The 26,675-nt window shown below is 33.7% G+C and overlaps 3 protein-coding genes across 4 annotated transcripts; 2 read left to right on the forward strand and 1 right to left on the reverse strand.

The window, feature by feature from the left end:
- Window positions 1-1,452: 1,452 nt before the first annotated feature.
- LOC134261391 (ciliogenesis-associated TTC17-interacting protein-like) lies at window positions 1,453-7,216 on the forward strand. Its single transcript, XM_062743836.1, has 10 exons — window positions 1,453-1,573; window positions 2,857-2,969; window positions 3,282-3,526; window positions 3,730-3,816; window positions 3,969-4,029; window positions 4,178-4,281; window positions 4,597-4,721; window positions 5,153-5,229; window positions 6,482-6,570; window positions 6,847-7,216. The coding sequence occupies exons 1-10, from the start codon at window positions 1,548-1,550 to the stop codon at window positions 7,096-7,098; spliced, it is 1,179 nt and encodes a 392-aa protein (XP_062599820.1). The 5' UTR covers window positions 1,453-1,547; the 3' UTR covers window positions 7,099-7,216.
- A 2,429-nt stretch (window positions 7,217-9,645) lies between these two features.
- Window positions 9,646-24,925, reverse strand: LOC134261899 (ORM1-like protein 1). Of its 2 annotated transcripts, none has more exons than XM_062744291.1 (4): window positions 24,792-24,925; window positions 15,046-15,225; window positions 12,058-12,209; window positions 9,646-11,846 (listed from the first exon to the last, which is right to left on the reverse strand). In XM_062744291.1, exons 2-4 carry the CDS (start codon window positions 15,217-15,219, stop codon window positions 11,711-11,713), a joined length of 462 nt encoding a protein of 153 aa, XP_062600275.1. In that variant the 5' UTR covers window positions 15,220-15,225; window positions 24,792-24,925; the 3' UTR covers window positions 9,646-11,710. The 2 variants fall into 2 exon arrangements, with proteins under 2 accessions (XP_062600275.1, XP_062600280.1); XM_062744296.1 differs by lacking the exon at window positions 24,792-24,925 and adding an exon at window positions 15,785-15,869.
- LOC134261915 (ASNSD1 upstream open reading frame protein-like) lies at window positions 16,091-25,250 on the forward strand. Its single transcript, XM_062744306.1, has 4 exons — window positions 16,091-16,394; window positions 21,884-21,937; window positions 23,786-23,861; window positions 24,894-25,250. Exons 1-4 carry the CDS (start codon window positions 16,374-16,376, stop codon window positions 25,004-25,006), a joined length of 264 nt encoding a protein of 87 aa, XP_062600290.1. The 5' UTR covers window positions 16,091-16,373; the 3' UTR covers window positions 25,007-25,250.
- Window positions 25,251-26,675: the final 1,425 nt, after the last annotated feature.

Consider the following 26,675-nt stretch of genomic DNA (forward strand, 5'->3'; position numbering starts at 1 on the left):
TGCAATATTTTTGTATTAAAACTAAAATTCATACATTTTTGTCAAAGATTAAATTTTGATGAAGCAGAAATAGTGAATTAATTGTGATATATTATTATACCTGTTGATGAGTAAAGACATGCTCCATATGCTTGATTTAAAGAAAAAAATGCCATTGACCAAAGTGATTTATTTATACCCAAGTAAGCCAGGTTAGCTATAACATGTTTGAATATTACTCTGATAATATTTCCATTATAAAATGAGCAGTAACAGATCCATTTAGGCGATCATCTGTCAGCCCTCTCTGGCCATGGGATGAACAGTCTTGAGAACCAATGGGAATGCATTGCTGAAGTTTAAGGAAGGGGGCACAAATTGACAACATAATATGGAGATAACAAACTGTAAACGAGCTCAAAAATCCATTGATTTAAAACAAATTGAGAACATTCACAAACTTTTAGGAACATCAGAGGTGGGATCTGAAGATAGTTTCAATCTGAAAGAAAAGAACTAAATGATGAAATCAATATGTACATGTAAATAATATGACAGGAGCTTTTTGGGGTTTGTTTCCCAGGCTTTAATTCCACAGAACTTAAAAGTATTCATAGAAAGGGCCAAGCATGAACCTGTGAGAGCCATGTACATGTAGGAATCAAATTGTCTGTCTGTCCATCTGTTGTCAATGCTATATTTGTTGTGAAGTGAAAACTGAAATGGTTTACAAGGAGGTGTTTTCAATTTTATATGCAGCTAGTTTACATGCACATGATTACATGATTATGACAGTGTCATATATGTACGTGACACTATAACTTGGATAGTTTTCAACTTTTATTAGCTCACCTGAGTTGATCACCCATTGTCCCTCGTCCGTCTGTCTGTAAACTTTTCACATGTTCAACATCTTCCCATGCAATAAACAATGTGCTAATTTTAACCGAACTTGGTACAAAGCATCCTCGGCTAAATTGTGTTTTAAATTGTTAAGATAAAGGGTCAAATTTCCTTACAAGAGGAGATAATAAAAAAGACAAAAATAAGGTGGTATCATTCAAAAAAACTTCTCAAAACCCAATGGGCCAGAAAAGCTAAAACCTATATTGGGACATCCTGGGGTAGTGTAGTTTCTAAATTGCAAATTGTGACCCCTAGGAGTAGGGTGGGACCAAGGTATGTATTTCAAGGGGGAAATCTGGTAAAGCACAGCATGGCCAAAATAACTCAGGTGATCGATGTGACCCATGGGCCTGGTATACTAGTAAACACCTAGTAATAAATAGTTCAACAGAAATAGACTTCCTTGTCAAATGTTTTCATAATGTATAAATGGGGTTATGGGAAATATGTTTACTTTTACGTGCATTCCAAAAAAACTTTATCGATTTGTTGCTAAAAAGCAATCAGGAAATATTCCGGAATCGGTAACAGTTTGGTCTGAAATTTAGATTTTACTAAACAGGAAGTCATCGCCATAGTGATTTTTGACAAGTGCTTCGAATTTCAGCTTGATGGTCAAATATCGTAAAAATTGCTAAAAGAACTGTCTCAAGTCGTCAATCATGAGTGCCGTTACCACGGCAACGAGGTAGGGTATATGTGTATTTGAAAAAATAGCAGAAACATACGACCGGTTTTTACACTGGTTGATTTTGGGTCTATGATTTTTTGCAAAATAATTCACATGATGATGTATGTTGTATATTTTATTTACGACTAAATCAGATTATAAGCAAATATGTTTTTTTTACAAACATAAACCTTTACTGTTGTATATGAATAAATACATAAACATAACCAGATAAACACCCCACCCCCTTCTAGCCTCCCAAGTATCTAATGCAACTTGCATGTGCACATAGCCACCTCTGCATGTCGACACACAGCATGCAGCTTTATACCTGTGTTTCTGATCTAGAAACAAAGTCTAAGGTGAATGTGTATATGTCATTTTGTAAAGTATTTACAAATAAATCAAAAGGGATCGTACCTGGTCATTTCCAGGGCTTGGAGTGTTCAACATTAAATGATTTGAAACTGATTGGTATGATTTAAAAGGACTGCCAAAATATACAAATACGTCCTAACCTTATCTAGGTAAACAATAATCAAATGGTAAATCAATATATCAATTGGAGGCAAGCAACAAAATCAAATGGGGATCGAGTCCTAACCTATCATTTAAATAAGATGCCCAGTCGCCCTCGGACTACCGCATATACTGTAGGATGCCTTATTCATGATGGACAGTATATGTGATAGCCCTTCAACCACTACACCCATTGTAAGATGCCTTATTCAGGACGGACAATGAGTATAGCAGCCTGGACGGACTGGTTAGCCAATGCAGACGAGACACAACAAACTATGGCTAGCCTCTTTGTTGGAGGTCAACCAAGTTTGTGGCAGGCCTTAACTGGGTTGGCCTTCCAAATCCACTCTCTAACTGTAAAACAGGCGAGGGATATAACACGCGAATTCTTATTTCACGCCACCCGTCTTCTAAACTTGGCTGCATCCGACGATCTCCCCTGATCACTGCGGAGTCTCGGCATTTATACAAAATTAAAGTCACGTGGTATGAACAGAGACTAATTGAGAACTCTGCATGGTCAAACCTAAAAATTTCGAAATCATTACAATTTGAGGGAATTGATTGTGTTTTATGGAACACCTTTTCGAACATATTGTACGTATTGGTTTCAGTATTGTGTAATCAAACTCAGAGACTTTGGGGTTTCACACCTGACTTCTTCCATCTATGTACCCAAAACAATAATTAATAAAATCAATAAATGATTGATGCATCCAACATTATACCCTGTTTTTTTTTTTTTTTTTAAGAAGTATTTTTACTAATTATCTTTTCAGTGTGAGTACCTCAGACCCCGGCTCTGTGTTAACTGGTCGCCAGCCCCCAGAACAAGTCCCCGAGGAAATCCCCACGGTCAGCGAGGAGGCCGTCAAGTTTGTGGAAAGCATTGGTTTGTATTGACTCTATATATATATGTCTTAATTAGTCTAGAGTAGTAATGACATATGTGATGATGTGAAACACATGACTGTGTACACACATGCAAGTTTGAAAAAAACCATACAGCATGCATATAAACAATGATAAAACTGTAAATGACTTCCTTCAAATGAAAATGATATACTTGTATAAAATATGATTTAACCTTCAGTATAAGTTTGCATTGTAGTGATAAATGCTGAACAAAGTTTAAATTCAGAACCATCTTGACTGTCAAATTATTTGGTGAATATCTCTAATCTATTACTACATGTTATTATAGTTCCAGAGGATGACTATAAATACCTGATGTTTGATGACCACTTGGTGACCGTGTCAGACACAGGTAAAGAGCTGGGAGAGTTCAGCATTTCTGTGGAGCCCACGCGATACAAACAGACAGACTGCTTCCTCATCCACGCTAACAGTCATGGTTCAATCGATGGCGTTCCCTGCGGAACCTCCATAACCGCTTATGTAGGTCAGAACCTGGAGACCATAGAACAGCAGCATCATGAATATGTCAAGGTCAGTTGTATAAGTGGGTCAAGGTTATTTTTGTCACTGCTGATTTCTAAAAGTAACTGAGTTTACTTTACATATTAAGTAAACTTTAATCATTTTTATTTCTCTTGATCTTTTTGGAATATATTTGAATTGCTTGCACTTTATAAAATGATAGTTTTAAATATAGGCATTGTAGATAACTAAATGATTTTATTTCATTTTAGCTTGAAAATTGCCCTTTAGATAGAAAAACATTTATAGTGAAGCAACCAGACAACTACATTGTAAATAGAGTGATAACACAGGGAGAGGTAATTATTTCCAGATTTTAATTTGATCTGTTTGAAAATTCAAAAGTAAATCCTCTTTCCTCAATTGACAAAAAATGTATAAAAAATGAAATCCATTTTTAAAAAGTTTTTTCTTTTTTGAAATATTAACAAAATTGAATTTTAAATGACAGGATGTACAGAGATCTTCAAAGACATTTGACCACAAACAGATGAAAGGCTTTATTTCTGAGGGTATGTTTCAAATGTATGGACTCAAAGTTTACACAATATAACTTCCATTAATAATATTGTTTTAATTGATGTACTTGCCTGGTTTTCCTTCAGATATAGACACTGAGAATTATGTAAAATCAACACTTTAATTTAATTTCTGTTTCAGGATCAAACTTACTTCTACATCGACTATTAATAGAAAAGGGAATTCCTGACAATGTGCAGTTCCTTTCCTTTGACTCGGATACCAATCTGTGTTCTGTGATCTATGTAAGTTTATATCATTTTAAAATTTTGTATTTATTTGTATTCTTTTTGCAAGTTTTGTTTTGTGGTGTTTGTAGTTCAACATCCTTGCATTTTTCTCAGATAATTCTTTAACCTATGGAATTATATTTTTTATTTTATATTTATATATCTGTAGATCAATTATATCCTGTGCATCAAATTTATTCCTATAAAAAAAAAAAAGAAATACACCATTGATATCGGAGTCTTAGGATTGATTTAGTTTCTGAAAATGATCTGTTTAATTAAACTGGTAAGCAATTTGAAAATGAATAAGTGGTTCTTATTTTTATATAGAGGCCATTAGAGGATCGCACACAAACTGTAGGTACCACAGAAATCCGAGTGTTCGGAGTCGAGCGGACAATCAACTCCTACGCTGATCTCCCAACGACATGGCAGTCCTACTTCATGCAGGATTGGTAGGAGAATACATTAACTTTAATCAAGCAAAACATACAATTACTGTATATAATTTTTTGAAAAATTAATTCCAAAATTCTCAAAACTTTAGGCAGCATGTTATACAGCTGTTATACTGTATATATGTGCCGACTATAAATAAAATTTACTTGACTTGAGCATTCTATTGAATATGGAATTTAAGACATATAGTTTAATTTTATTTTATTTTTGGATTCATAATCACTATCAGTTTGTGTTCAAACAATTAAGTTGAAGTCATGTAGCTGTTTTAAGTCCCAAAATAAAAATAGTTCTGACAGCTTGGAAGTTTTCAAATGTTGATGAATTTGAATTATAGTAATACATGTTCTTTGATGTTTTAAAAAAATGATATATTAGGATTAGCTGTTAACACCAATGCTTTATTTTGTTTGTTTTCTATTTTTAGTCACATGACAAACAGGGTTCAGGTGGGGTCACCCGTGACCATGAAATTGACGTCAGTTCCAAATCTCATTGAAAGAGGTAATGTTCATTTAATGGGACAGGAATTATAGTATTGATATTCAAGTCTTAAAATTATAAACAGAAAAACTTTATTGGTGACTGTGTGAAAAAAGCTTTATTTCTTGAAAAAGCAGTTATGAAAATTTATCTTTAATGGAAAATTTTCTAGCCGTGTATCTGTGTATACAGGCGCGTAGCCAGCATGGAAACGAAGTGTACGCAGAAAACGGTCGGGGGTCTGGGGGCCGCCCTGAGGCCCCCAGTGGGTCCAGGGCAAAGCCCTGGTGGGGGCCCAGGGGGCGAAGCCCCCGGAAGCTCCTGGATTTTACGAAATTTTTAGTCATTTTCTCGCAAAAGAAATCACAATAATATCACTTTTTCGAGCAAACACTTAGCTATAAGATATACTGCTTCCATTGATACTTCAGGAAGAGAAGGATAATTTATCAAATTAATTTACGCATATTGTGGTATTGGAAAAAAGTTTCCAAGTGTATCAAGATAAAACAGAGTAGCAATTTCAATATCGTTATCATTGGAGTTTAAATATTTCAAAATATAAACGGGGGGTGTTGTTGTCTTTTGATTACCTTCATATTTGATAGCTGAAACGATTCGAGAATGCTTCAATTATAATATAATTCTTTAAATTGGTATATAACATCAGTAAAAGAAGCTATATTATTATTTAACCATAATTTAAGTTGTTTAACGACATTTATTCATTACCTCTACGGAAATTAAAAATCTTGGATAGTCGTCCATTTATAACTTTTTCTTTCGATCAAAGTCCCTTAGATCGCTTTCCTTATCAAATATTTGTCCGGATAATCGTGATTACGCGGATTAACATTTTGGTTTAACAATTTTTTTCCTCAAGAATGTTGAAAGATGTTTTTGGAATTGATTTTATAAAGGACTAAATTTGAATGTGCAGACATGCTGAAAAAAATTGAATCCAAACAATAAGACGCAAAATAATTTGAAACATGGGTAGTGCCTCTTTTTTCCCGAATAAAAATCTCTCTTTCTTTTTTCCTTCTTTTCTTTTATCCCTCTTTCTTTCTTTCTTTCTTTTTTTTTTTGGAAAATGATGTGTACGCACTTGCGTACTTGCGTATAGGCAGCTACGCGCCTGGTATATAAAGGTGGAGATATTGAAAGAATGAAATTCTCTATTATATCACGTTAACATTAAACATTGTAAGATAAAGCTTCTTTACATTAGGAGCGACACAATGTACTAATGACTGAATCATTTGTCTTGCAGATGAGGAGCCTCCTAAGCCAGTGTTTGAGAAGAAAGAGCTGAACTGGGAGGATGACATGCAGTTATACTCCAAATTTCTAGACAGAAAGGTAGAGGCATTATGTTCAGACTGTAGGCTTAATGAAAACTCAAAATACAGTAGAACATCAATGTGTCAGATATCCAGAATATGTTGAAGTTCATTGATTTGCAAAATCTTATTATAAGTATATGTTTATAATCTCTTTAAAGTTTTCCATCCAACCACTTTCCACATATTGAGGTTTGATTGCATTCAGCAGCATATTCTAAGGAGAATTTAAGAAGTGAAAAGTGCAAAAATTACTGTACTATTTGTTTAACTTTTTGTAACATTTTGTATTTAGGAGGAATTAAAAGGAGACCATACCACATACATGCGCTCACACCCAGAGCTCAAAAACCTACTGGCTGACTTCCTCCAGTTCCTGTTACTAAGGAAACCGGACGATGTCGTTCAATTTGCTGCAGAATATTTCTCCTCCTTTTCTGCCTCCATGCCATCTCTGACACCATATTTGGCGTCTAATGCACCAACACCATTTCCAGCCAGTCGAACAAACACCAAAATAGACCAGCTAAGGGCCCCAACCAGATAAATTGTCAAAAGAGGGGGAAAGACAACAATGAATCCTTAATAAGTTATACTGTGTATATGGTTCAAGATTGGAACAATAAGGTCGTGTAAAACTGTATACTTAAAGCAATCATTTTTGAGTTGGCTCGCGTAGCGAGCTAATCCTTGTCGACATAGCCGTTTCAGAGGGTTAACAGTTTCAGAGGTGTAAAATTTTTCACGCATTCATCAAGGTGATCCATACGCCAAAGATAATAGTTCTAGCAAAACATGTTTTGGTTAGAGTGATTGTATAATCTTATGAGGTAAAAACTGTATAAAATTCCATACTGTAACATTATTTATACCTTCATGCTTTTAAAGAAATTTTTGATTAAATACCTGTAAGATGTACAATTACTGCGTATGAATATGTTCAAAAATGTTAAAATTTTCCCATCTGAAGTTTATTTATAATTGACCTAGAATACTCCCTTACACAAACACCTGCTGCTCCTTCATTAGCTGCAGCTAGTTGTTGTTGAAAATCTATTTTTTTAGAATCCAGATTTGCTGTGGGAATCTATAACCTAATTATTCCATAACACTGACCGCTTCAGCTAATGTGCTGAAATTCATTATAGAATCCAGTCAAAATAATACGGAAGCCCATTAGTGCCAACCTGTATTTATCAAGGAAAAGCAATGTTCACTTTATTTATGAACCAAACATGGATCAGACATATAATATTTTATATTATTTATGAACCAAACATGGATCATACATATAATATTTTAATCTCTTAATATGCCCAGGTGTATGAAAAAGCTCAAATTGACTCGAGCGAGTCAACTCGCAGGCCCTTCAGGCCTTTGATTTACATTTTGTTATTATGAGTAAAGGATAAGAAATTGAAAAATATGTGAAGATTTATGTACTGGGTGAAGTATGCCATCCCCTCTGTTGTATTTTTAACATTTTAATTTTATACCTATATATGTTAAATCTTTACTGATTTGTTAAAATTGTACAAGTAATGTTAAATGTCTGTCGTTTTTACCGACAGTGTATCCCACAAATCAATTTTAAATGATTAATGAACAATGTACAAGACACTCTGATGTCGTATATATATGTATACCTGTACAGCAGTTATTAAATTGCATGCTCTCAGAAATGTGCAGGAAAACCAACAGATCTGTGATATATAAAATATGGTTTGCTTTCAGCACCATATTTAGCGATGGTTACATGTGAATGATTGAAAAGCTGAGTCAATATGATTATATTTACACTGATTATCCTAATGTATCTAAGATTTACAGATATTTTTCATGTTTATATTTAATTTCCGTCAATCTTTTTAAAAAGAAAAATTTTAAGATCTGTTACATTTAGTGGATCTGATAAGTATATTTCACTGAGTGTTCAGTTGAGGTGAATTGTGTATAAGTTTACTTAAAATTGTGATAGATCTTTTCCTAACAACGTTGATTTATTGTACATCCTTATAACAGGGTGTATTTGTGAATGCCTGTGTCTGTTATCTGCCACCTTTCAGCACTCAAAACAAATGTTTACTTCATTAATTTTGTTGATATTGTTATTACAATAAATTTTTACTTTGAATTTAGAGCAATATTTGTTACTTATCTCTTTATTACGTTTGCACACGTAGGAATACATGCAAGTCCTATTGCTTTTGTAAGTTTCCAAAAAAAGAAAACTTTTTAAAAAGTGTATTTCAGCATCTTGTCACATCCCAAACACACCATTTCTAATTATAAAGCTGTTACATCTGTAAAGATATTACTTTTCATTTTACTATAGCTGCTATCATTTTACAAGCTTTCTTCGAGAAGAAACCAATTGGTCACCCTGGAGAAATCACACATCCAGAAAAATTCCTCAAAGACAGACTCCCTCCTTGAGAGAAGGCTTTATTTTGTAAAATAGTTCGGTTATGTTTTGATTTTGAAGTGATTTGGAAGTCCCACTTCTTTGAAATAATTTACAGTCTGTATCTCAAACACCCCATTTATATCTTGAATTTTTTTTCTAGATCCCACTAAGTTTGAGATGGCAATCAAACGTGTCCAGAAATTTGAAGTTTCAATAACTTCGAGGTAAATTAATTTTAATAAGATTTTTATTACATTTTAGTATGAAATGCTAGAACAACATACAAGTCATGAAATTATACAAAAAATTTGAGAAAATATTAACTTAAAATATATGAAATCAATATTCTAGAGTCGCGAAGTAAGGAGTTAATCCTAACGTCGCGGGTTCGAATCCCACTGTGGGACATGGAGACCCAGTCCTTCAGATGAGACCGTAAAAACCGAGGTCGTATCGCAGTAGGTGCTGGCTAGAAAAAGATCCCTCCCTGCTCAATGGCCCTGAGTGCCAAGCATAGGTCAAAACTTGCAGCTCTCGACCGCCAAGTGGTGGCGTCTTGATATGAGTGAAAAATTCTCGAGACGGACATTAAACAATATACAATCAATCAATCAACCAATATATGCAACACATTTGCAATGGCATGATTATTAGCTTTCTGATGATGAATTAACAATTCTGAAATTGGATTTGTATAAATATCCTTTCTTTATTGATTCATGCACAAATATGACTGGGTACAAGTGTACCTATATATTACAATACCTCTAGGAAATTTCAAACTTATACTGTACGATCCGCATGTACATTGTGTTTAATTACAATAAAATGATGTTGACATCATGTACATTCATTGTGCCATACAGTTTTCATTTCCAAAATACATGAACAATAAAAGACAAAACAAAATGTTACCTACAAATTTTTTTAGGCTTAAATATGAATGCATTTTTCAAATTTCAATCATTACAACAATCAGGTAAAATAATTACATCTTTCTCCCACATCAAATTTTTTTTTGGCCATCAGAATTTACAATAATGTTTCAATATTCAGTTCTGGCTAACAATTGATCCTTTTTGGGGGAACCATTTAAAGGTATGTAAACTTAACCTACTAGTAATATTGAAAGTTGTTAATAAAAAACATTTTAACCTATGTACAAGTATATTTAGGAGAAAGGAATTTTAAATGAAGGAAGAGAAAACAGCATTTGAAAAACACACGTAAGTGCAAAGATTCATGTTGACTTGATTTAAAAAAGTAAATAGCAAAAATTTATACTTATTTTACATTGAACTCTGCATTTATGTTATCATTACGAGTAATAAATAATCAACAGGACCTCAATATCACAGCTACACTTTAAACTGACTGCAAAACTGTTTGCTTAGCTGACAGCTCAATTAATACTTAGGCATCATTGTTGCCAGACTGCTTATATGTTGCTTGACTGCTAAATGCTGCTTAATTGACTGCGTAATTGTTGCCTGACAGCTCAAATGTTGCTTACTTGAGAGATCAATTATTACTTAACTGACAGCTCAATTGCTGCTTAACTGACTGTTCAATTGTTGCTTAACTAACAGCTAAATTGTTGCTTAACTGATTACTCAATTGAGGCTTAATTGACAGCTCAATTGTTGCTTAACTAACTGCTAAATGTTGCTTCCTTGAGAGGTCAAATGTTGCTTAACTGTCAGTTCAATTGCTGCTTAAGTGACAGCTTAATTGTTGCATAACTGACTGTTCAAATATTGCTTAATTGACAGCTCAATTGTTGCTAAACTGACACTTTGTTTCTTGACTGTCCAATTGTATGCGTGATTAGTGTTGATTAACCAACAACTCATTTGTTGCTCAATCTTCTTCTTAATTGCTTCTGTAGCTGGCATATCAATTACTGCTAAATTAAAATTCTGCTTAACTGCTACATCAATCAGCTTAATTAAAGTGAATGATTATAGTAGAAGACATTAAAAATGACAATGTTTGATGAAAGATGAAAATTCTGTGTAGTAATTCAAACATTTCTCAAATACACATAGAAAAACATTATACTTATTATTAGAAAATACTTATACATATCTGACAAAATTTCAAAAAGATTTATCTGTTTTTATTGAAAATATTCTTAAAATGTATGACTCCTTTTTACAAGATTGTTGTAATCTATAGACATATACAGTAGAGATTAGCATACCTTCCAATACTAAGAAAGAATGGATGGAATTGAAGAGTTCACAGATGTGCTATCTGATAACAACACTGGTAATGTATATGAATAATAAGATAATACATGCATTGGTCAACATGATTAAAAAAACATTTATACCACTTTTGTACATGTTTCATTTACAAGACAAAGATAGATCACAAATTACAGGATGAGACAAAGATTCTGTCAAACACACAAATGACCACGGATATGTAGGTTTGATCTCTCTCACTAAGAAGCTTTCATATCAATCTCAAAAATGCACACATAAACTGTTCTCTTTCTATTCTAGACAGCAAATTATGCAGCACTATCACAAATCAAAGGGAAAATTATCAGTCCCATTAAAAGTCACATAGGTTCCTATTAACAAGTACAGCGTTCTGGATAGAGATTGTCTCCCCTAGGAAAACCATTCACCGACAGATAAGTTACCTCCCTTTGGAAGATAACTTTTTCAGTTGTTGTTTTTTAATCTTTTTTAAAATAAGACTTCAGGTCTGAAGCCAGTGTGTGTAGTTAGGAGTCAATCAATCACCACTTGTTGATGTTGAAGATTCGTACGCCGTGTAACTGGGGCAGTTTAGGAATTACACTGAAGCCTAGCGCAGCCAAGTTTATACAGAAATGTGTAGAGTCATATTTTGTGTAAAAACTGGCCAAGAAAAATCTGTAAAAAAATTAAAGGTTTAAAAAGGACAATCTTGCATAAACTGACTTATGATCAGTAAACAAATTTAGAAACTGTTTGAATTTCTCTTTTTCATTTTAGTAACACTGGATGATCAAATGATCTATATATAGGCAACAAGTGAGTTGTACAAAATGAAATTATCCTGGTTTTAGTAAGAAATAAAAGATGAAGAGAACTAAATACTTACATCACTATTGGGACTATTGTCAGGAATTTTTTAGTTGGAGTGAACTGTTGTCCAAAGTCTATTTGTTCCCACTGTGTTTGGGTCCGGGCTTTCCCTTGTTCTGGGGTGCCCCATGGGGTGCCTTTAGTGACATGCAACATGAAGTATGTTATCTGTAATTATAAACAAAGTATGAAATGACAAACAAGCCAGGTGTCAGGATAACGTTTGCATAAAACTAAGATTAGCATGTTCTACAACCTTATTCAACTTTTCTTCATAATATGTTATGCATCTGGTTATATTCCCTTAACTTTATAAAAACATTCTTTGATATGTCCAGAAGGTCAAGTCAATGAGGGGATTGAGGGGGATTGTTAAACATCTTCAAGATATTGAACTACTGTACACAGAGTTATTTTCACCCTTTCACACTTTGAAAATATTTTGCCCCTTTTAAATTCGCCCAGTTACAATTCTCTTTAAGAAATCAAATTGTAGTCAATATGTATATTTTCACCAAATCCCAACCATTGATAGTTGTCTCTACAGGCAATAAACTCACTTGAAGTGAATTTTCAGCAATCTAACAAATAATTTTAATCAAGCGAGTTTATCACTTGTAGAGACGACTATAAAGGGTTGAGAGATGGATAAAATATACAGATTAGTTATTAATGTGCCTAGAATTAGGGAGTTGAAGGTAGTTAATTGACCAATGCTGGAAAGTTGAGAAATTCTCCCCCAAAGTGCTAAAAAAATATTGCGCCGTAAATTGCACCTTTTTTGCATTACAGGATCTGTAGCATTATGGTCAAAGACAAATATACGAGGGTCATTCAAAAAGTTCGTAGACTTTTGTCCTAACTTTTTTATTTAACTTATCCAAATTTGGTACACATATTTTAACAACAAATTCGAATGATTTAAGTAAAAAAAATGGAAAATATTTTCATATTTATAAAAATTATCAAAGATTTAGAACAGCAAAAATGGGGTCATGGAGCAATGTAAAAATTGAGTATTTTACTAATTTTCACTTTAAGTATCTATACTTATACAAGTACCTCTAATAAATGGAGCTGAAACGAAATAAAATTTACATGTTTAAATCAAGTCTTATTGTATTTATTAATTAAGATGCTATCAGGTAATGTAATATGTTGCTCCGTTTCAAAGACATCAGTTTCTAAATACATATAGACTTGATTAAAAAAAGGCAAAAAATCATGACATTGGAGGATGTCACGGAGCAATGAGCATGGTGAGTAGCAATAAAATTTTGCTTTTCATTTGGGAAACTCCTCTAACAAACTTAAAAAGTTCTGTATAAACCAGGAAATGTATGAAAAATAAACCGTGTATTTGAATAAAATGAAAAACAATTTTTGAGTGGTAGCGAGTTTGAATCGGACGATAGGTGGTCTGCAACATGTGCAAAGAAACAGGTTATATTCAAAAATCTTTTGAAAAGAGTTAGGAACATCATTAAACGTGATGTTCACTTCACATCTGCGGAACAAAAAGAGTTATGCGGTAAAGAATTTGATAAACACTGACAATATATTTCAAACTATTTGCATAATTGTTGGAAAACTAAGTGATAAGTGTTATGGATACTTTAATATGGAGAAGAGCTACAAACCGTGTATAAAATTAAAAGACAGAGTAATTTTGAAAAAAAAAACTTTTCCAATGTTGTTTTTGTTGTTGTTACAATCAGGGCTCGACATTAACTTTTTTTCCTACTTGTCCATTCGGACAAGTGACCAAGATATTTACTTGTCCGAACTTCAACTTCACTTGTCCGAAAATTTTGCAATCTCTTATGTCAATTGAAAACAATTAAAAAATTAAATGTGCTTTATTTATTACTGTTGTTATTGATAAATAAGACAAACACATATAAAGCAAAATTTTATCTAGACTTCCTGTCCTGACAACAGCATATATGTTCGCAAGTGAATCTGTAATATCAATCTGTAACATCAATCAAATATATTCCAAACTCGCAAACGTTGTAAGATCCACGCCATGCAACAGCTCAGCTGCAATTAGTGAACATCGATCTCGATCAAGTGTGAACTTACATAGCGATTGATATCGAGATCGAAATTCAGGTTTATGTACTGCTTCCGTTTTTACTCCATAAACTTTACAATAGTTGTTTTTTATTTTATGATTATTATTAGTTGAAGACTTCTTTACAAAGAAAAATCACTTGTCCAATCGGACAAATGCCCAGCAATATTCACTTGTCCGTAATTTTTTTTCATTGGTACCGGACAAGCGGACAAGCGTTAATGTCGAGCCCTGACAATGTTGGTTAACCGTGCTCCATGGTAACGAAACATGTTGCTTTAAAAATTGGCTAACATGAGTTCTATTTAATCAAAATGAATGAAGCTTCACACTTTGACAAAATAAATGTTTTTATATTTACGAAAATGTGTTGATCTGTAATCTTGTAATAATAATGTGACGATGAGGAACATTGTCTGTGTATTTTTTGAATGACCCTTGTATAATATCATAACGCTACAGATCTGCAGCTAGGAGATCCTATATATATTATCCTTTCTATAACACACACTTACCCACCCACATATTAACGAGCTCATTAGTACAATTCTCTGTCATCCTTAGACTTTCAGTAAGGCATGGCATTCTTGACACTTCGTAATTAATATCTCTCAAATGGCTCATAGATTCTCACTGGTTAAGAAAATAACAACATTAACAACTTTAAATTGTTGTTCACAAAGATGAGACGACTTAAGCCCCATCTCTTTGCCATATTAAACACTGTCATTGGATCATTCCTTTACTTGTTGACATTTGCCCAAATTTCTATCCCATGTGAATAAAGGCAGTGTAAATTTCAGACGCTAATTATGTAACGTCGAAAATACCACATCTTACTGAGAGTCCAAGCTTAAGAATAACAGAGAATTGTACTAATATATCCCCTCCTACTACATGTACTAGTACTTAATTGAGAATACTTACTATACAATGAATGACATTTGTGAGAGTCCAGGCCACAGCCACTGAGAAGAATGGAATTGTGAGAAGCATGAAGTGTGTTATCAACACGATCAGGACATAAGTTATCCAAATTCCCCGCGAGCCCAGGTACGAATGAGTGGGGTTCTCCTCACTTGTCGCTGTACCTATATTCATCCTTGGCTGAAAAAAAATTTTCAATTTAATCCAAAATTACTTATGAATATAACATTACAAGACTTCATATATAAAATTAAGACAGTAAAATATTGTGATATATCGTCAGGTAGCTTGCAAACTCAGGTCTAACATTTAGTTTTTTGGTATGTGGCCACTGGCATACCTGGGTCTTGGATTATAAATACGTTAACCTATTCTCTATGTATTTATCTTTTGTAAATGCATTTTTATAATCCAAGTAGTTTTACCTGTGGATAATGGCACAGGCTTTGAGCTTATAATGCAGAGGCATTTCGGGAAATAAACAAAAAATGAAGAAAAAAATCGTTGAAAGATTGCACTAAACAGCAATAAATATAGATTTGGCTCTGTGGGAATATACTGCTGCTACATAACATAAAATAGAAAGACAGGCAGAAGATACTGTGACACAGACAGAGCCAATAGCTGTCACTTTTTGGTACACGTTTCTAAAATTACCTCCAATAATTATTTCAAAACTACAAATATCTAATACCTAGTTTAAAAAATGACTAATTGAATAACAAATGTAATGTCATACCCAAATAAAACGTGCAAAAACAGAAGACCAAAAAACGGAAACTCGTAATCAATGATAGGCCTAATGGGCTCCTAAATCAACTTCCGGGATATAGAATAAAACACGGACACTTTTTACCATCCCGTAATAAGTGATTAGATATTATGTTTTATTTTGTACAAAAAAATGTTTTAGGACACCTAATGGAAATTTGGAGGCATACAAAGTGCAACATTAATTTACTTTCTCTAATTATCGCATTCGTTGGAATTTAAATTATTTCGGGATTTCTTATGTCATTTCGATTTTGTTTTTAGGTTGCATGAAGAATAACCGGTGTTGCCGTTTTGCCTGCATTGCCAAGTGACATTTTCGCTGTATGACCTTAACTTCAAACGTAAACTTTATGTGGATTTCTTTTTCCGTTTAGCCTTTGTCTATTCATGGCTAATAGCTGTCATGCTAAAGCCCAAACCTAAGGCTTTTGATCGGATTCTGAAGAGGACTTTGATTTTTGTTTCTTTCCCTTATTTACTGTACACATTTTACAAATTGTATGAAGTTTACGGTGTTAGACAAAAGGATAAAGCAGCAAAGAAATTAAAAGAAAATGGAGAACCAGAACCACAAGGTACGTAAGTTTCAATGACTTGAACTGCCATTAACATCTTCAATATCAGGTTATTCTTGATTTAGCTCTTTAAAGCGGCAATACGACTGCAAATCGTGTGCTTTTTCATTCAGATTTACCCAATATATCATTCAGGAATAAGGTAAAAAGTTGAAGTAAGCATTTTGAGAAAAATAAATATTCTCTCCTCATACAAAATTAACGTAATTAGAATCTGCTGGAAAATCAAGGGTCGTACAACTTAATTCTGTTTATTTGTACCACGTGAATTCTAAAATGGCACGTGCATACAATGTAGGGTTTACAATTATAATGGAATATTAGATAAAAGCAATTCTCAGAATCAAAATATCTTAACTCTCCGGTAAATTAATAATAGTAAACATTTTAGTCTACATTCAGACGAATTTAACTTGATTAGTACAAATGTTGACGTTTTGTGTATTGGGGTGCAGGAAAGGAAAATCCACCAAATCATACGTCATTGTGGCAAAATGTCAAACAAAATATCTTTCTGCAATTCCAATACAATTTGCACTTCAAATGGCAATCATTTTTATACGTCATAAGTGCCTTTTTATGTTGAGTTAACACTGATTTTTTTTCTCTTTGAAAGCCATGGAGATACGAGAAATGATAGCATGTATCAACAAATCTGTAGGGTAGAACCTTCGTGAGCCCCACGTGAATGTCGCCGAGATCCCGTTTCTTCTTCATCCAATGATTATATTAATCTCCCAACTAAATTTTTGTCAGGAAAGTTGCTTTTTAATTTCAAGCCCTGTTTTTGGTTTTGTTTTTCGTTTTGGTTGACTTTGTCAATGTAGCAGGCCTACCGGGTTTCCCTCTCTTACCATGCTGTTTTATTTATGAAAACTATACGCATGCGTGTATAGCATGGAATGTGGAACTTCGAACATGTTGCGATGTATATATTTATGTACCATAAATAATTATTAATTTTAATGAAATACCATATATCAGGTTTTTTATGCGTCATATTTTTTTCGCGAATCAGAACCTAAATCAGTATATCAAATTTACACGAATCAAATTTTCACTATTTCAAAGTCCCAGTGATTATATTTTTAACAATTGTTTAAGCCTATGAAGAATTGGATGTAAAACATGTAAAATGTAAAGTCATTAAGCTAGCTTGAGTTACTTCATATGGGTGAGAAATAGATCGATCGGCCTTCACCTCGTCAATTTCGGAAGACCCGCTCAGCTGATTACACACCTGTGTTGCGTACTAACTCTCCAATCCACAGATATCATTTTTTAAGATTTAAACAATCATACTTTAGGTCATTTACTGTTCCAAACTGATAAGCAGCTCAGGTATAATTAGTTTAATAGCTTCTTGCAAGGAACGTGACCCATATAATTAGCTAGCTTGTCAATTAGTAAACAAACAATAAGGGCTTATACCTATTACCGATATCTTGTGCTTGTCCTCTGATCCTGCTATTTCTACCCTCTACGATATAAGCATTAAGGAGGCTGGGGGGTCAACAAATTAATCACGAATTAACCACCAGATTTAACTCATTTTTTTAGATACGGTAATTTAAGCTGTCTACTTTCATTTCACAAAGAAAAAATTCATACATTTTAGTTTTAAAATTTGATCATTTTCTATATCTTCATATGGAGCTCTCCTTTTAAAGGAGATAAAAATAGTCTAAAAATGGCTGCCACACCCCAGCCTCGTTAAGAAATAATTCTACTACAAGAAGAAAACTTTGTATTAAATTTACGCTGTTTTATCTTCTGCGATTCAGAACTCGTCGCGAACAAAGCGGAAATTGGATACACGCGGAAAAATCCTGATGTACGGTAATCAGAATTATTTACTTATGAAATTTGTAATTTTCTGAAAGTGTATACATTTATGAGTATGAAAAAAATTCCAAATCCTATAGCAAAATTTTAACAAGTCTGTTTTTAAAGAGTCGGCCGTATTGTCACTTTAAATAGCTGCAGAACTGTAGCTCTCTGAAAAAAAATATATTGACAGACCGGAGAGCTACAGTGCCACCCATTGAAAAAAACTGTATATTTATTGCGCACAAAAAAAGTGTACTGTTTCTCGATTTATTTCTCCATTTTTAGCTCACCTGAGCCGAAGGCTCAAGTGAGCTTTTCTGATCACATTTTGTCCGTCGTCCGTCCGTCTGTCCGTCCGTCTGTCCGTCTGTCTGTCCGTCTGTAAACTTTTCACATTTTCGACTTCTTCTCAAGAACCACTGGGACAATTTTGACCAAACTTGGTACAAAGCATCCTTGGGTGAAGGGGAATTTAAATTGTTAAAATGAAGGGACATATCCCCTCGCAAGGGGAGATAATCAAGAAAAGACAAAAATAGGGTTGGGTCATTATAAAAAATCTTCTTCTCAAAAACCACTGGGCCAGTAAAGCTGAAACTTATGTGGAAGCATCCTGGGGTAGTGTAGATTCTAAATTGTTCACATCATGACCCCCGGGGGAAGGGCGGGGCCACAATGGGGGATCAAAGTTTTATATAGAAATATATAGGAAAAATCTTTGAAAATCTTCTTCTCAAGAACCACTGGGCCAGAAAAGCTGAAACTTATGTGGAAGCATCCTGGTATAGTGTAGATTCTAAATTGTTCACATCATGACCCCCGGGGGAAGGGCGGGGCCACAATGGGGGATCAAAGTTTTATATAGAAATATATAGGAAAAATCTTTGAAAATCTTCTCAAGAACCACTGGGGCAGAAAAGCTGAAACTTATGTGGAAGCATCCTGGTATAGTGTAGATCCTAAATTGTTCAAATCATGACCCCCGGGGGAAGGGCGGGGCCACAATAGGATATCAAAGTTTTACATAGAAAGATATAGGAAAAATCTTTGAAAATCTTCTGCTCAAGAACCACTGAGCCAGAAAAGCTGAAACTTATGTGGAAGCATCCTGGTATAATGTAGATTCTAAATTGTTCCAATAATGACCCCCGGGGGAAGGGCGGGGCCACAATGGGGAATCAAAGTTTTATATAGAAATATATAGGAAAAATCTTTGAAAATCTTCTTCTCAAGAACCACTGGGCCAGAAAAGCTGAAACTTATGTGGAAGCATCCTGGGGTAGTATAGATTCTAAATTGTTCACTCCATGACCCCCGGGGGAAGGGCGGGGCCACAATGGGGAATCAAATTTTTATATAGAAATATATAAGAAAAATCTTTGAAAATCTTCTTCTCAAGAACCACTGGGCCAGAAAAGCTGAAACTTATGTGGAAGCATCCTGGTATAATTTAGATTCTAAATTGTTCAAATAATGACCCCTGGAGGAAGGGCGGGGCCACAATGGGGAATCAAAGTTTTATATAGAAAGATATAGGAAAAATCTTTGAAAATCTTCTTCTCAAGAACCACTGGGCCAGAAAAAGTGAAGCTTATGTGGAAGCATCCTGGGGTAGTGTAAATTCTAAATTGTAGGAATCATGACCCCCGGGGAAAGGGCGGGGCCATTATAGGGAATCAAAGTTTTACATAGAAATATATAGGAAAAATCTTTGAAAATCTTCTTCTCAGGAACCACTGGGCCAAAAAAGCTGAAACTTATGTGGAAGCATCCTGGTATAGTGTAGATTCTAAATTGTTCAAATCATGACCCCTGGGGGAAGGGCGGGGCCACAATGGGGTATCAAAGTTTTACATAGAAAGATATAGGAAAAATCTTTGAAAATCTTCTTCTCATATGTGCCCATGGAAGGATCATGGGGTAGTGTAGATTTCAAAATGTCTAAATTATGATCAGTGGGGTAGGGTGGGGATGCATTATGTATAACAAGGGGGAAATCTAGTAAAGAACAGAATGGTCAAAGCTTCTCAGGTGAGCGATGTGGCCCATGGGCCTCTTGTTTTAAAACTGTCATCTCAAAATATTACTTACCATGCATGTGTTCCTTACATATTCTTTCACTGTTTCCTCAACAAAACATTCCTTAATATGTTGATGATGCGACCGTTATGGCGAGCGCAGATATTTATTTTGTTATAATTTAGATCGGGCTCATGCTCATCAAACTGCACGTGACATTTGGTGCGTCTAGACTCTGACGTCACATGACGTCGTATGTAAGTTACATTTCCAAAAAGAAGCCTGAACAGTGCTGAAAGTAAATGAAGAACATTTCGTTTACTATTTATCTTCAATATTTATCCATTAAATCAGGGCATGTTTACTTTTAGTTGTACTTTTGTAGCTATTCTCACAAGAACGTATCTTCATTTAATTAACAAGTGATGCATTGTGGGTCCAAATTACTGCGTCAAAAAATTCTATCAAATGAATGTGCAGTAGTCCGAATTTTCTCTTCGCACAGGCGTTGCTTTAAGAGCTCACAGTGACGAATGTCGCAACACTCGCTGCGTTCGCTATTAATTGTTTTTAATAGCCCTCCTGGCCCTGAAATTGAGATCATTGAAAATTTTGTCTATTAATAATGCCATTTTGGATTGCAAGATAATTTGGTCCAACACACTTCGTGCAGATGTCAACCACGAGAGTACTTCATAGAAAAGTTAGAATTTTTTTTTATCAATCTCTTTAGCGATTGAAGAAAGAATTTAGGAGAATTAATCCAGAACTAAGCACAACTTTTTGTGCACAATAAATATACAATTTTTACAATGGGTGGCAGTCTGTAGCTCTGTGGTCTGTCAATATTTTTTTTTCGGAGAACTACAGTTCTGCAGCTAATTCCTACCCATTGTGCTCAGGTGAGCAATGTGGCTCATGGGCCTCTTGTTAACAGACAAGAAGTTGTAAGTTTGTGACTCTTACAATAGATCATTGATAAGTTGAGAGCTACCAAATGATAATTAATAAATTAACATTGCTCAGAAAACATTTCATGTGATGGTTCTGTAACGGGCGGTTGCCCAATAGTCCCAGAATCAATTAACAGGAATCGATTTCAGTTTTAACCGTTTATTAATTACAACAATAAAAACCCATAACAATGATAACAATGCTTACAGGTCAAATATAGACCGCTCTCTCCTCTAAACACGTTCACTTTCTTCAGTATGAAAATCAGCACTCCCCAAATTACAACAGTTGTCAGTAATAATACCGTCGGGCTAACCCGGACCGGGACGTTCTGTGACGTCATACTCATAACATAAAAATGACGTTTAGCGCACAATCAATAGAACAATACGTATTACGCTAACAAAATAGCAATAGGTATATTTTATACATAATAAACATAGACTTATGCTAATTTAATATCAGTCAATGTACACAAGTAATAATCAATTACTGGAATATCAATTAATACATATTCAATAAAGATCTCAACCGTCACACTTCTTTATAATCATGATCTAAAACAATGAAACTGACAAGAAGCAAGTTGTGCAACATGTTATCTATCAATTAACAAATAATAATCATTTTTACTTACAGTGCAGTGAACTATAAGTGATTATATATTTCTTAAATATTTTTTTCAGTTTCAAGAACAGAAAGTCTTAGAGACAGAGTTAGCAAGCTTGAAGAAGGGAGCAGTATGTACTAATTTTTTTTTCTCAGTTATACAACTTTAAACCAAATATTATTTTCAACAACTTTTATTCGCAATCTATAAGTTTGAAATCCATCTGCAACAATTAATTTTTTGCAAAACTAAAATGGCCTGTGGTGAGAATCATTCACAACTTAAGGAAGATCCCAAAACTCTGCGCTCCTCTTACAAACAAATAAAAGATACCGGTAACAGTATTAATTAGTTTATTGGCTAGAGCATTGCTAGAGATGAACACATTAATTTTTTACATTGTGGATAAGTTAGAAAAATTAGATTAAATTAAATCATGTTTAAAGGCAGAGATTTTTTACCGGGTGGTAAATTCCAGGTGAGGGAGGGGCTTATTCTGTACAAGTGTGAATGCCTGGGGGGCTAGCAGTCTACTTGTGGTCATCTGTCTCCTAATCCCTATACACAGGAAGTGATTTTAAATACACAGTGAAATACCCAGATGTCAAACTTTACCTGTGTTGGGGATTTTGAGAAAATTTGTAAATTAGTAGTAAAAAGGTTTTTCAATTATTTATTTATTTTTGACTGTTTGAATACACCCCTACCCATGAAATTATTATGATTACATACTATGAATTCAAATATTAAAACAAAGATTATTTAATATGTTAGTGTATGTGTTAATTAAAAAAAAACTCCTGTGACAACCAAATTAGACTTTAATAATTCATTCATCCCCAAAATCCCATCTATTAATTAAATGAAAAAGGAGCCATGTTAACTACATTTCACTTAAAAAATTTATAGGATTTTCAAAACCTTAATAAGGCTTTGTCACCATGAAACATGCTAAAAAAAGATTACTTGAAAATTCTTATCTGAATAAAAAAGGAAAATATAAGTGATCCATGATTAGAAACATTGTTTTTAAATTTAATTACATCACACAGTGCTGCTCTGAACTTTATCAATAACATTTCCAATCTAGGTTTACTGTTTAGCCTATTAAAATTAATATTCAAATTTCATTTAAAAGTAGAAAGTTTTATGTATCAAAGGATTTTTAAAAAAATGCTTATTATATTATAATCCTTTTAAATACTAAAGATATATTAAATTCATATATTTCCAATCTAAAAATTACATAGCAATACAGTTTCTGTATACCATGTTCAGTAAACATCAAAGGATCAAAAGTTAATTAGAAGGTCACCACGAGTCCCAAAGAAGGTGTACAGGGTATACACAGGGACCAGTAAGTAACTGTCAATCAAGTTCCAGCATCCAATGATGGACCTTCACACACTTGATTGACAGGGCTACTCAGACCAGGTATTTTTGAAGGCAGTGCTTAAAATCTCTGCCTTTAAGTCATCTGAATTCTCATCTGAACATTTTCGCCATGTGTTTATTTAAATATTTTGTAAAATATTGCTTATATATTCAGTTTATAGAGTGAAATTTCAAAGCAAAAGTCAAAGAGGTAGAGATATTTAAATAAATATTTTTTTGATTTCTTTTGATTATTAAAAATTTTATAGTAGTTTTGATATTCATTTTGGGTCATACTTTCTTATAATTATGTAGTTTTCACCATTCACCAAAATAAAATTTTTGTCTTGATTAGTTCTAGACTTAAAGTTCTCACTTCATGGGAATCTTTTCAATCTCTTATGATACTCAGGTGACTGTTGAGGCCCATGGGTCTGTTGTTGATAATTCCTGATATTGAATGATATATATTTCATTCTGAGTCATCCAAGTACATGTTTATCAGAGAAATAATAATAGATCTTATATGTTGAATATTATACTATGCTGTAGTACATATTAATTTTTGTATACTTCTGTCATTACTTTTATTTCATCTTTTTAGAAAGTGTACAAGCAGCAGCAAAATAGTAATGTCTTCTTCCAGACAAAGGCAGAGGAGGTTATGAAGGAATGCAAAAGTAAGTTAAAAGATGCTGAAATTCAACAAAATCTTATTTCTAAAATTTGTAATGTAAAACATGTTAAATGGATGTAGCCTTTGTAGGCGTGCCAGGAGCAAATGAATTTGCTTTATTATATCAATTAAACTAGCCACCAAGAATTCATTATAAACATGTTTGCTATAAGTGTGTTTTACTGTACATTGCAAATTGAAAGTGGTGGAGGAGGGGGCTAAGTGAAAGAGAAAAAAAATTTCAAACCTACAGAAAAACTTGACAAGCAAACAAATAAAAAATACAGACCAAAAAAAAAATGTGTCCATTGTACAAACATGAAAATCCTGTTTCGTGGGGTGGTAGGTAGGTTCAAACTTTTTGCAGTACCAAATTTTTTTTACAAACCCTACCACTTACCCTTTTTTGACCTAAACTGCAATGTGATTGTTGAAAGTTGGGGGTAGGGTGGGGGCTAAGCCTCACCCCAATGTTCAATGCCTATATCATGCATATCTTTGCAAAAAAAAGGGGGGGGGTTCGGTCGCCTATGCTGTAAAGAGGAACAAAGCAATTTTGATGTATGAGAGAGGAGTTAAGATCATGCTAAAACTTTAAAGGATGATGGAAGAACAGCAAATAAATCAGTTTTGGGTCCTAATTTAACCATTTTAGATCAGACTGGGTGGGGAATACTCTTGGCCAGGGGATATACTGTAAATGTATTATATTTAGCGTGTACGATATTTGGCGGAAATTGATTCTTGAACGAGTTAGCGTAGATTTGATTTAGCTCATTTCTCAATGTTCTTATTTATGTATATATGTAAAAGACATTTAGCGTTGTACTTGAATTAGCGGAAGACCCTTTCCGCCAAAAGCGCTAAAAAGAATACACAGCCAAATGTAATACGTTTACAGTATGTTTCAAGACATGAAAGTTAAAATACATACCTATAAATAAAAAAGCTGTTGGGAATTCCAATTCACAATATATTTAAGATATCAATGTGATATACCAAATTTCAGCTGTATGATTAAAACTGTACAATGCAGATACAATGGAGGGCCTTATTAAAGAATACAAGTCTTTAGAGAAGCCAGAGTGTGAAAATGACACTGAAAATGATGATGCAGATACAGAGCCCATACCGGAAGCAGGAAGTTAATCTTCAATTAAGGAAGTGGGAAATCTGATCACCATCAAGGAAGAAGAAAAGTTTGTCTATACAGTCATTTTGTTGGAAGACCTTGATTCAATCTTTGACATTTTAATTAATTACAATATATATTATATTTTGAACTGTGCATAAAGTATTGATTTTAATGAATGAACCCTAAAATGAATGAAATATACATTTTGTATTATATGAAATTAAAATGCCTCAGTTTATGAGGTTTTCTAAAAAATTACTTTTGAGATATATTTTTGTTGTGATTTTACTGATATTATCATAGATCCTTTCTGTTTAAATTATAGTACCTGTGTGTAAAAACTTCAAGATAACCTGTGAACCCAAAATAAGTAAATTTCAAATATACAATCTAAGACGGTATTTGTAAGTGTAAATGTATTTTTTTAAATCTTAGTAGGATAAGATATCCAGTCTATTAAGGCCCGTGTATAACAATCATAGGAACATTATAGTTATAGTGAATAACAAAATCTAATGCATTTTGGAATGAGTTTTGATTTGTACATATAAAATGCATAATGTCAAGTGAGAGTTACATTTATCAGTTTAGAACTGTTGGATTGAACAGCAGGCATAAATGCCTAATGATCGTTCTTTCCAGTCTCTCTCAGGCCTTAAGTGACATCTACATTAAAAAATTAAAGGTTACATTTATAATCTAACACTAATGTGAAGACGAGGCTTATTTTTGTATTCATATGAAGCAGAATTTGTGCAAAATCTTATGCATGAAAAGATGAAAACACTTGCTGTGGCCTTCAACTCGACACTTAGATATATCGACGATGTATTGTCAATTAAAAATGGTTATTTCCATTAGCTTGTCGATAAGATATATCCTGGTGAGCTTGAGATAAAAGATACCACAGAGTGTAACACATCTGTTTCATATTTGGATATTTTACTTGAAAAAGACGTTAATAGTAATCCAACAACCAAGCTCTATGATAAACTTAACGACTTTAATTTTTCTATCGTCAACTTCCTTTACCTATGCAGCAAAATACCTTCACCTGCATATGGAGTTTATATCTCAGTAGAGCATGCTCTACATAAGAACATCTTCTTAAACGCAATAGATTATTGACAAGTTGATGAAAAGAATTTCAGCAGTCTCATTTAAAGTTATCATTCCATAAGTTCTATGGTCGATACAATGACCTTTAATATCAGCAATTATACAATATATCATTGAGTCAAATGCTGACTGATGTTTTTCATACTAATTTTTAGTCCATTGTTTATTCACTGAATTGATGACGGATTTTTCCTTTATTTTCCGATCATGAAAAGGAGCACATGGTGGGTGTGTCCAGTCAGCAGCGGATGCTCACTCCTCCATGGCACCTGATCCCACCTCTAATGTTTTGGAGGTCCATGTTTGTGCTGCTCCTATTTTGTATTGTTTCATGGACTTTGATCTTGAATACTGTTACTGTCTTATCTCCATTTTACTCTAGCTAATTACTAGTAACCACATCTCGCATCCAAATTATTTTGTACTAGTTTTTTGCAACTTTCTATTTTCTGGAATAAAAAAAATCTTGGGGCAGGCACATGTTTTCTCATTTATGGTTTACCTGAGCTTTCAGCTTTTGAGCTTTTACGGCCCAATGATAGGTTATTTTTGCTAATAAGGTCA

Source organism: Saccostrea cucullata, unplaced genomic scaffold, assembly GCF_032062105.1.
Source record: "Saccostrea cucullata isolate Sc308-1 unplaced genomic scaffold, CSIRO_AGI_Scuc_v1 ctg356, whole genome shotgun sequence".
Classification (NCBI taxonomy): Eukaryota; Metazoa; Mollusca; class Bivalvia; order Ostreida; family Ostreidae; genus Saccostrea; species Saccostrea cuccullata.

Bases quoted from the DNA above. Each gene is read 5' to 3' on its own strand.
- LOC134261899 (XM_062744291.1), bottom strand. From the start codon at position 15,219: ATGAATATAGGTACAGCGACAAGTGAGGAGAACCCCACTCATTCGTAC. The intron at 12,210-15,045 runs GTAAGTATTCTC...TTATAATTACAG, and splicing joins CAAATGTCATTCATTGTATA to ATAACATACTTCATGTTGCA. The intron at 11,847-12,057 runs GTAAGTATTTAG...ATTTTTTTACAG, and splicing joins ACAATAGTCCCAATAGTGAT to ATTTTTCTTGGCCAGTTTTT.
- LOC134261915 (XM_062744306.1), top strand. From the start codon at position 16,374: ATGGAGAACCAGAACCACAAG. The intron at 16,395-21,883 runs GTACGTAAGTTT...TATTTTTTTCAG, and splicing joins TGGAGAACCAGAACCACAAG to TTTCAAGAACAGAAAGTCTT. The intron at 21,938-23,785 runs GTATGTACTAAT...TCATCTTTTTAG, and splicing joins CAAGCTTGAAGAAGGGAGCA to AAAGTGTACAAGCAGCAGCA.
- LOC134261391 (XM_062743836.1), top strand. From the start codon at position 1,548: ATGAGTGCCGTTACCACGGCAACGAG. The intron at 2,970-3,281 runs GTTTGTATTGAC...ATGTTATTATAG, and splicing joins CAAGTTTGTGGAAAGCATTG to TTCCAGAGGATGACTATAAA. The intron at 4,282-4,596 runs GTAAGTTTATAT...ATTTTTATATAG, and splicing joins ATCTGTGTTCTGTGATCTAT to AGGCCATTAGAGGATCGCAC.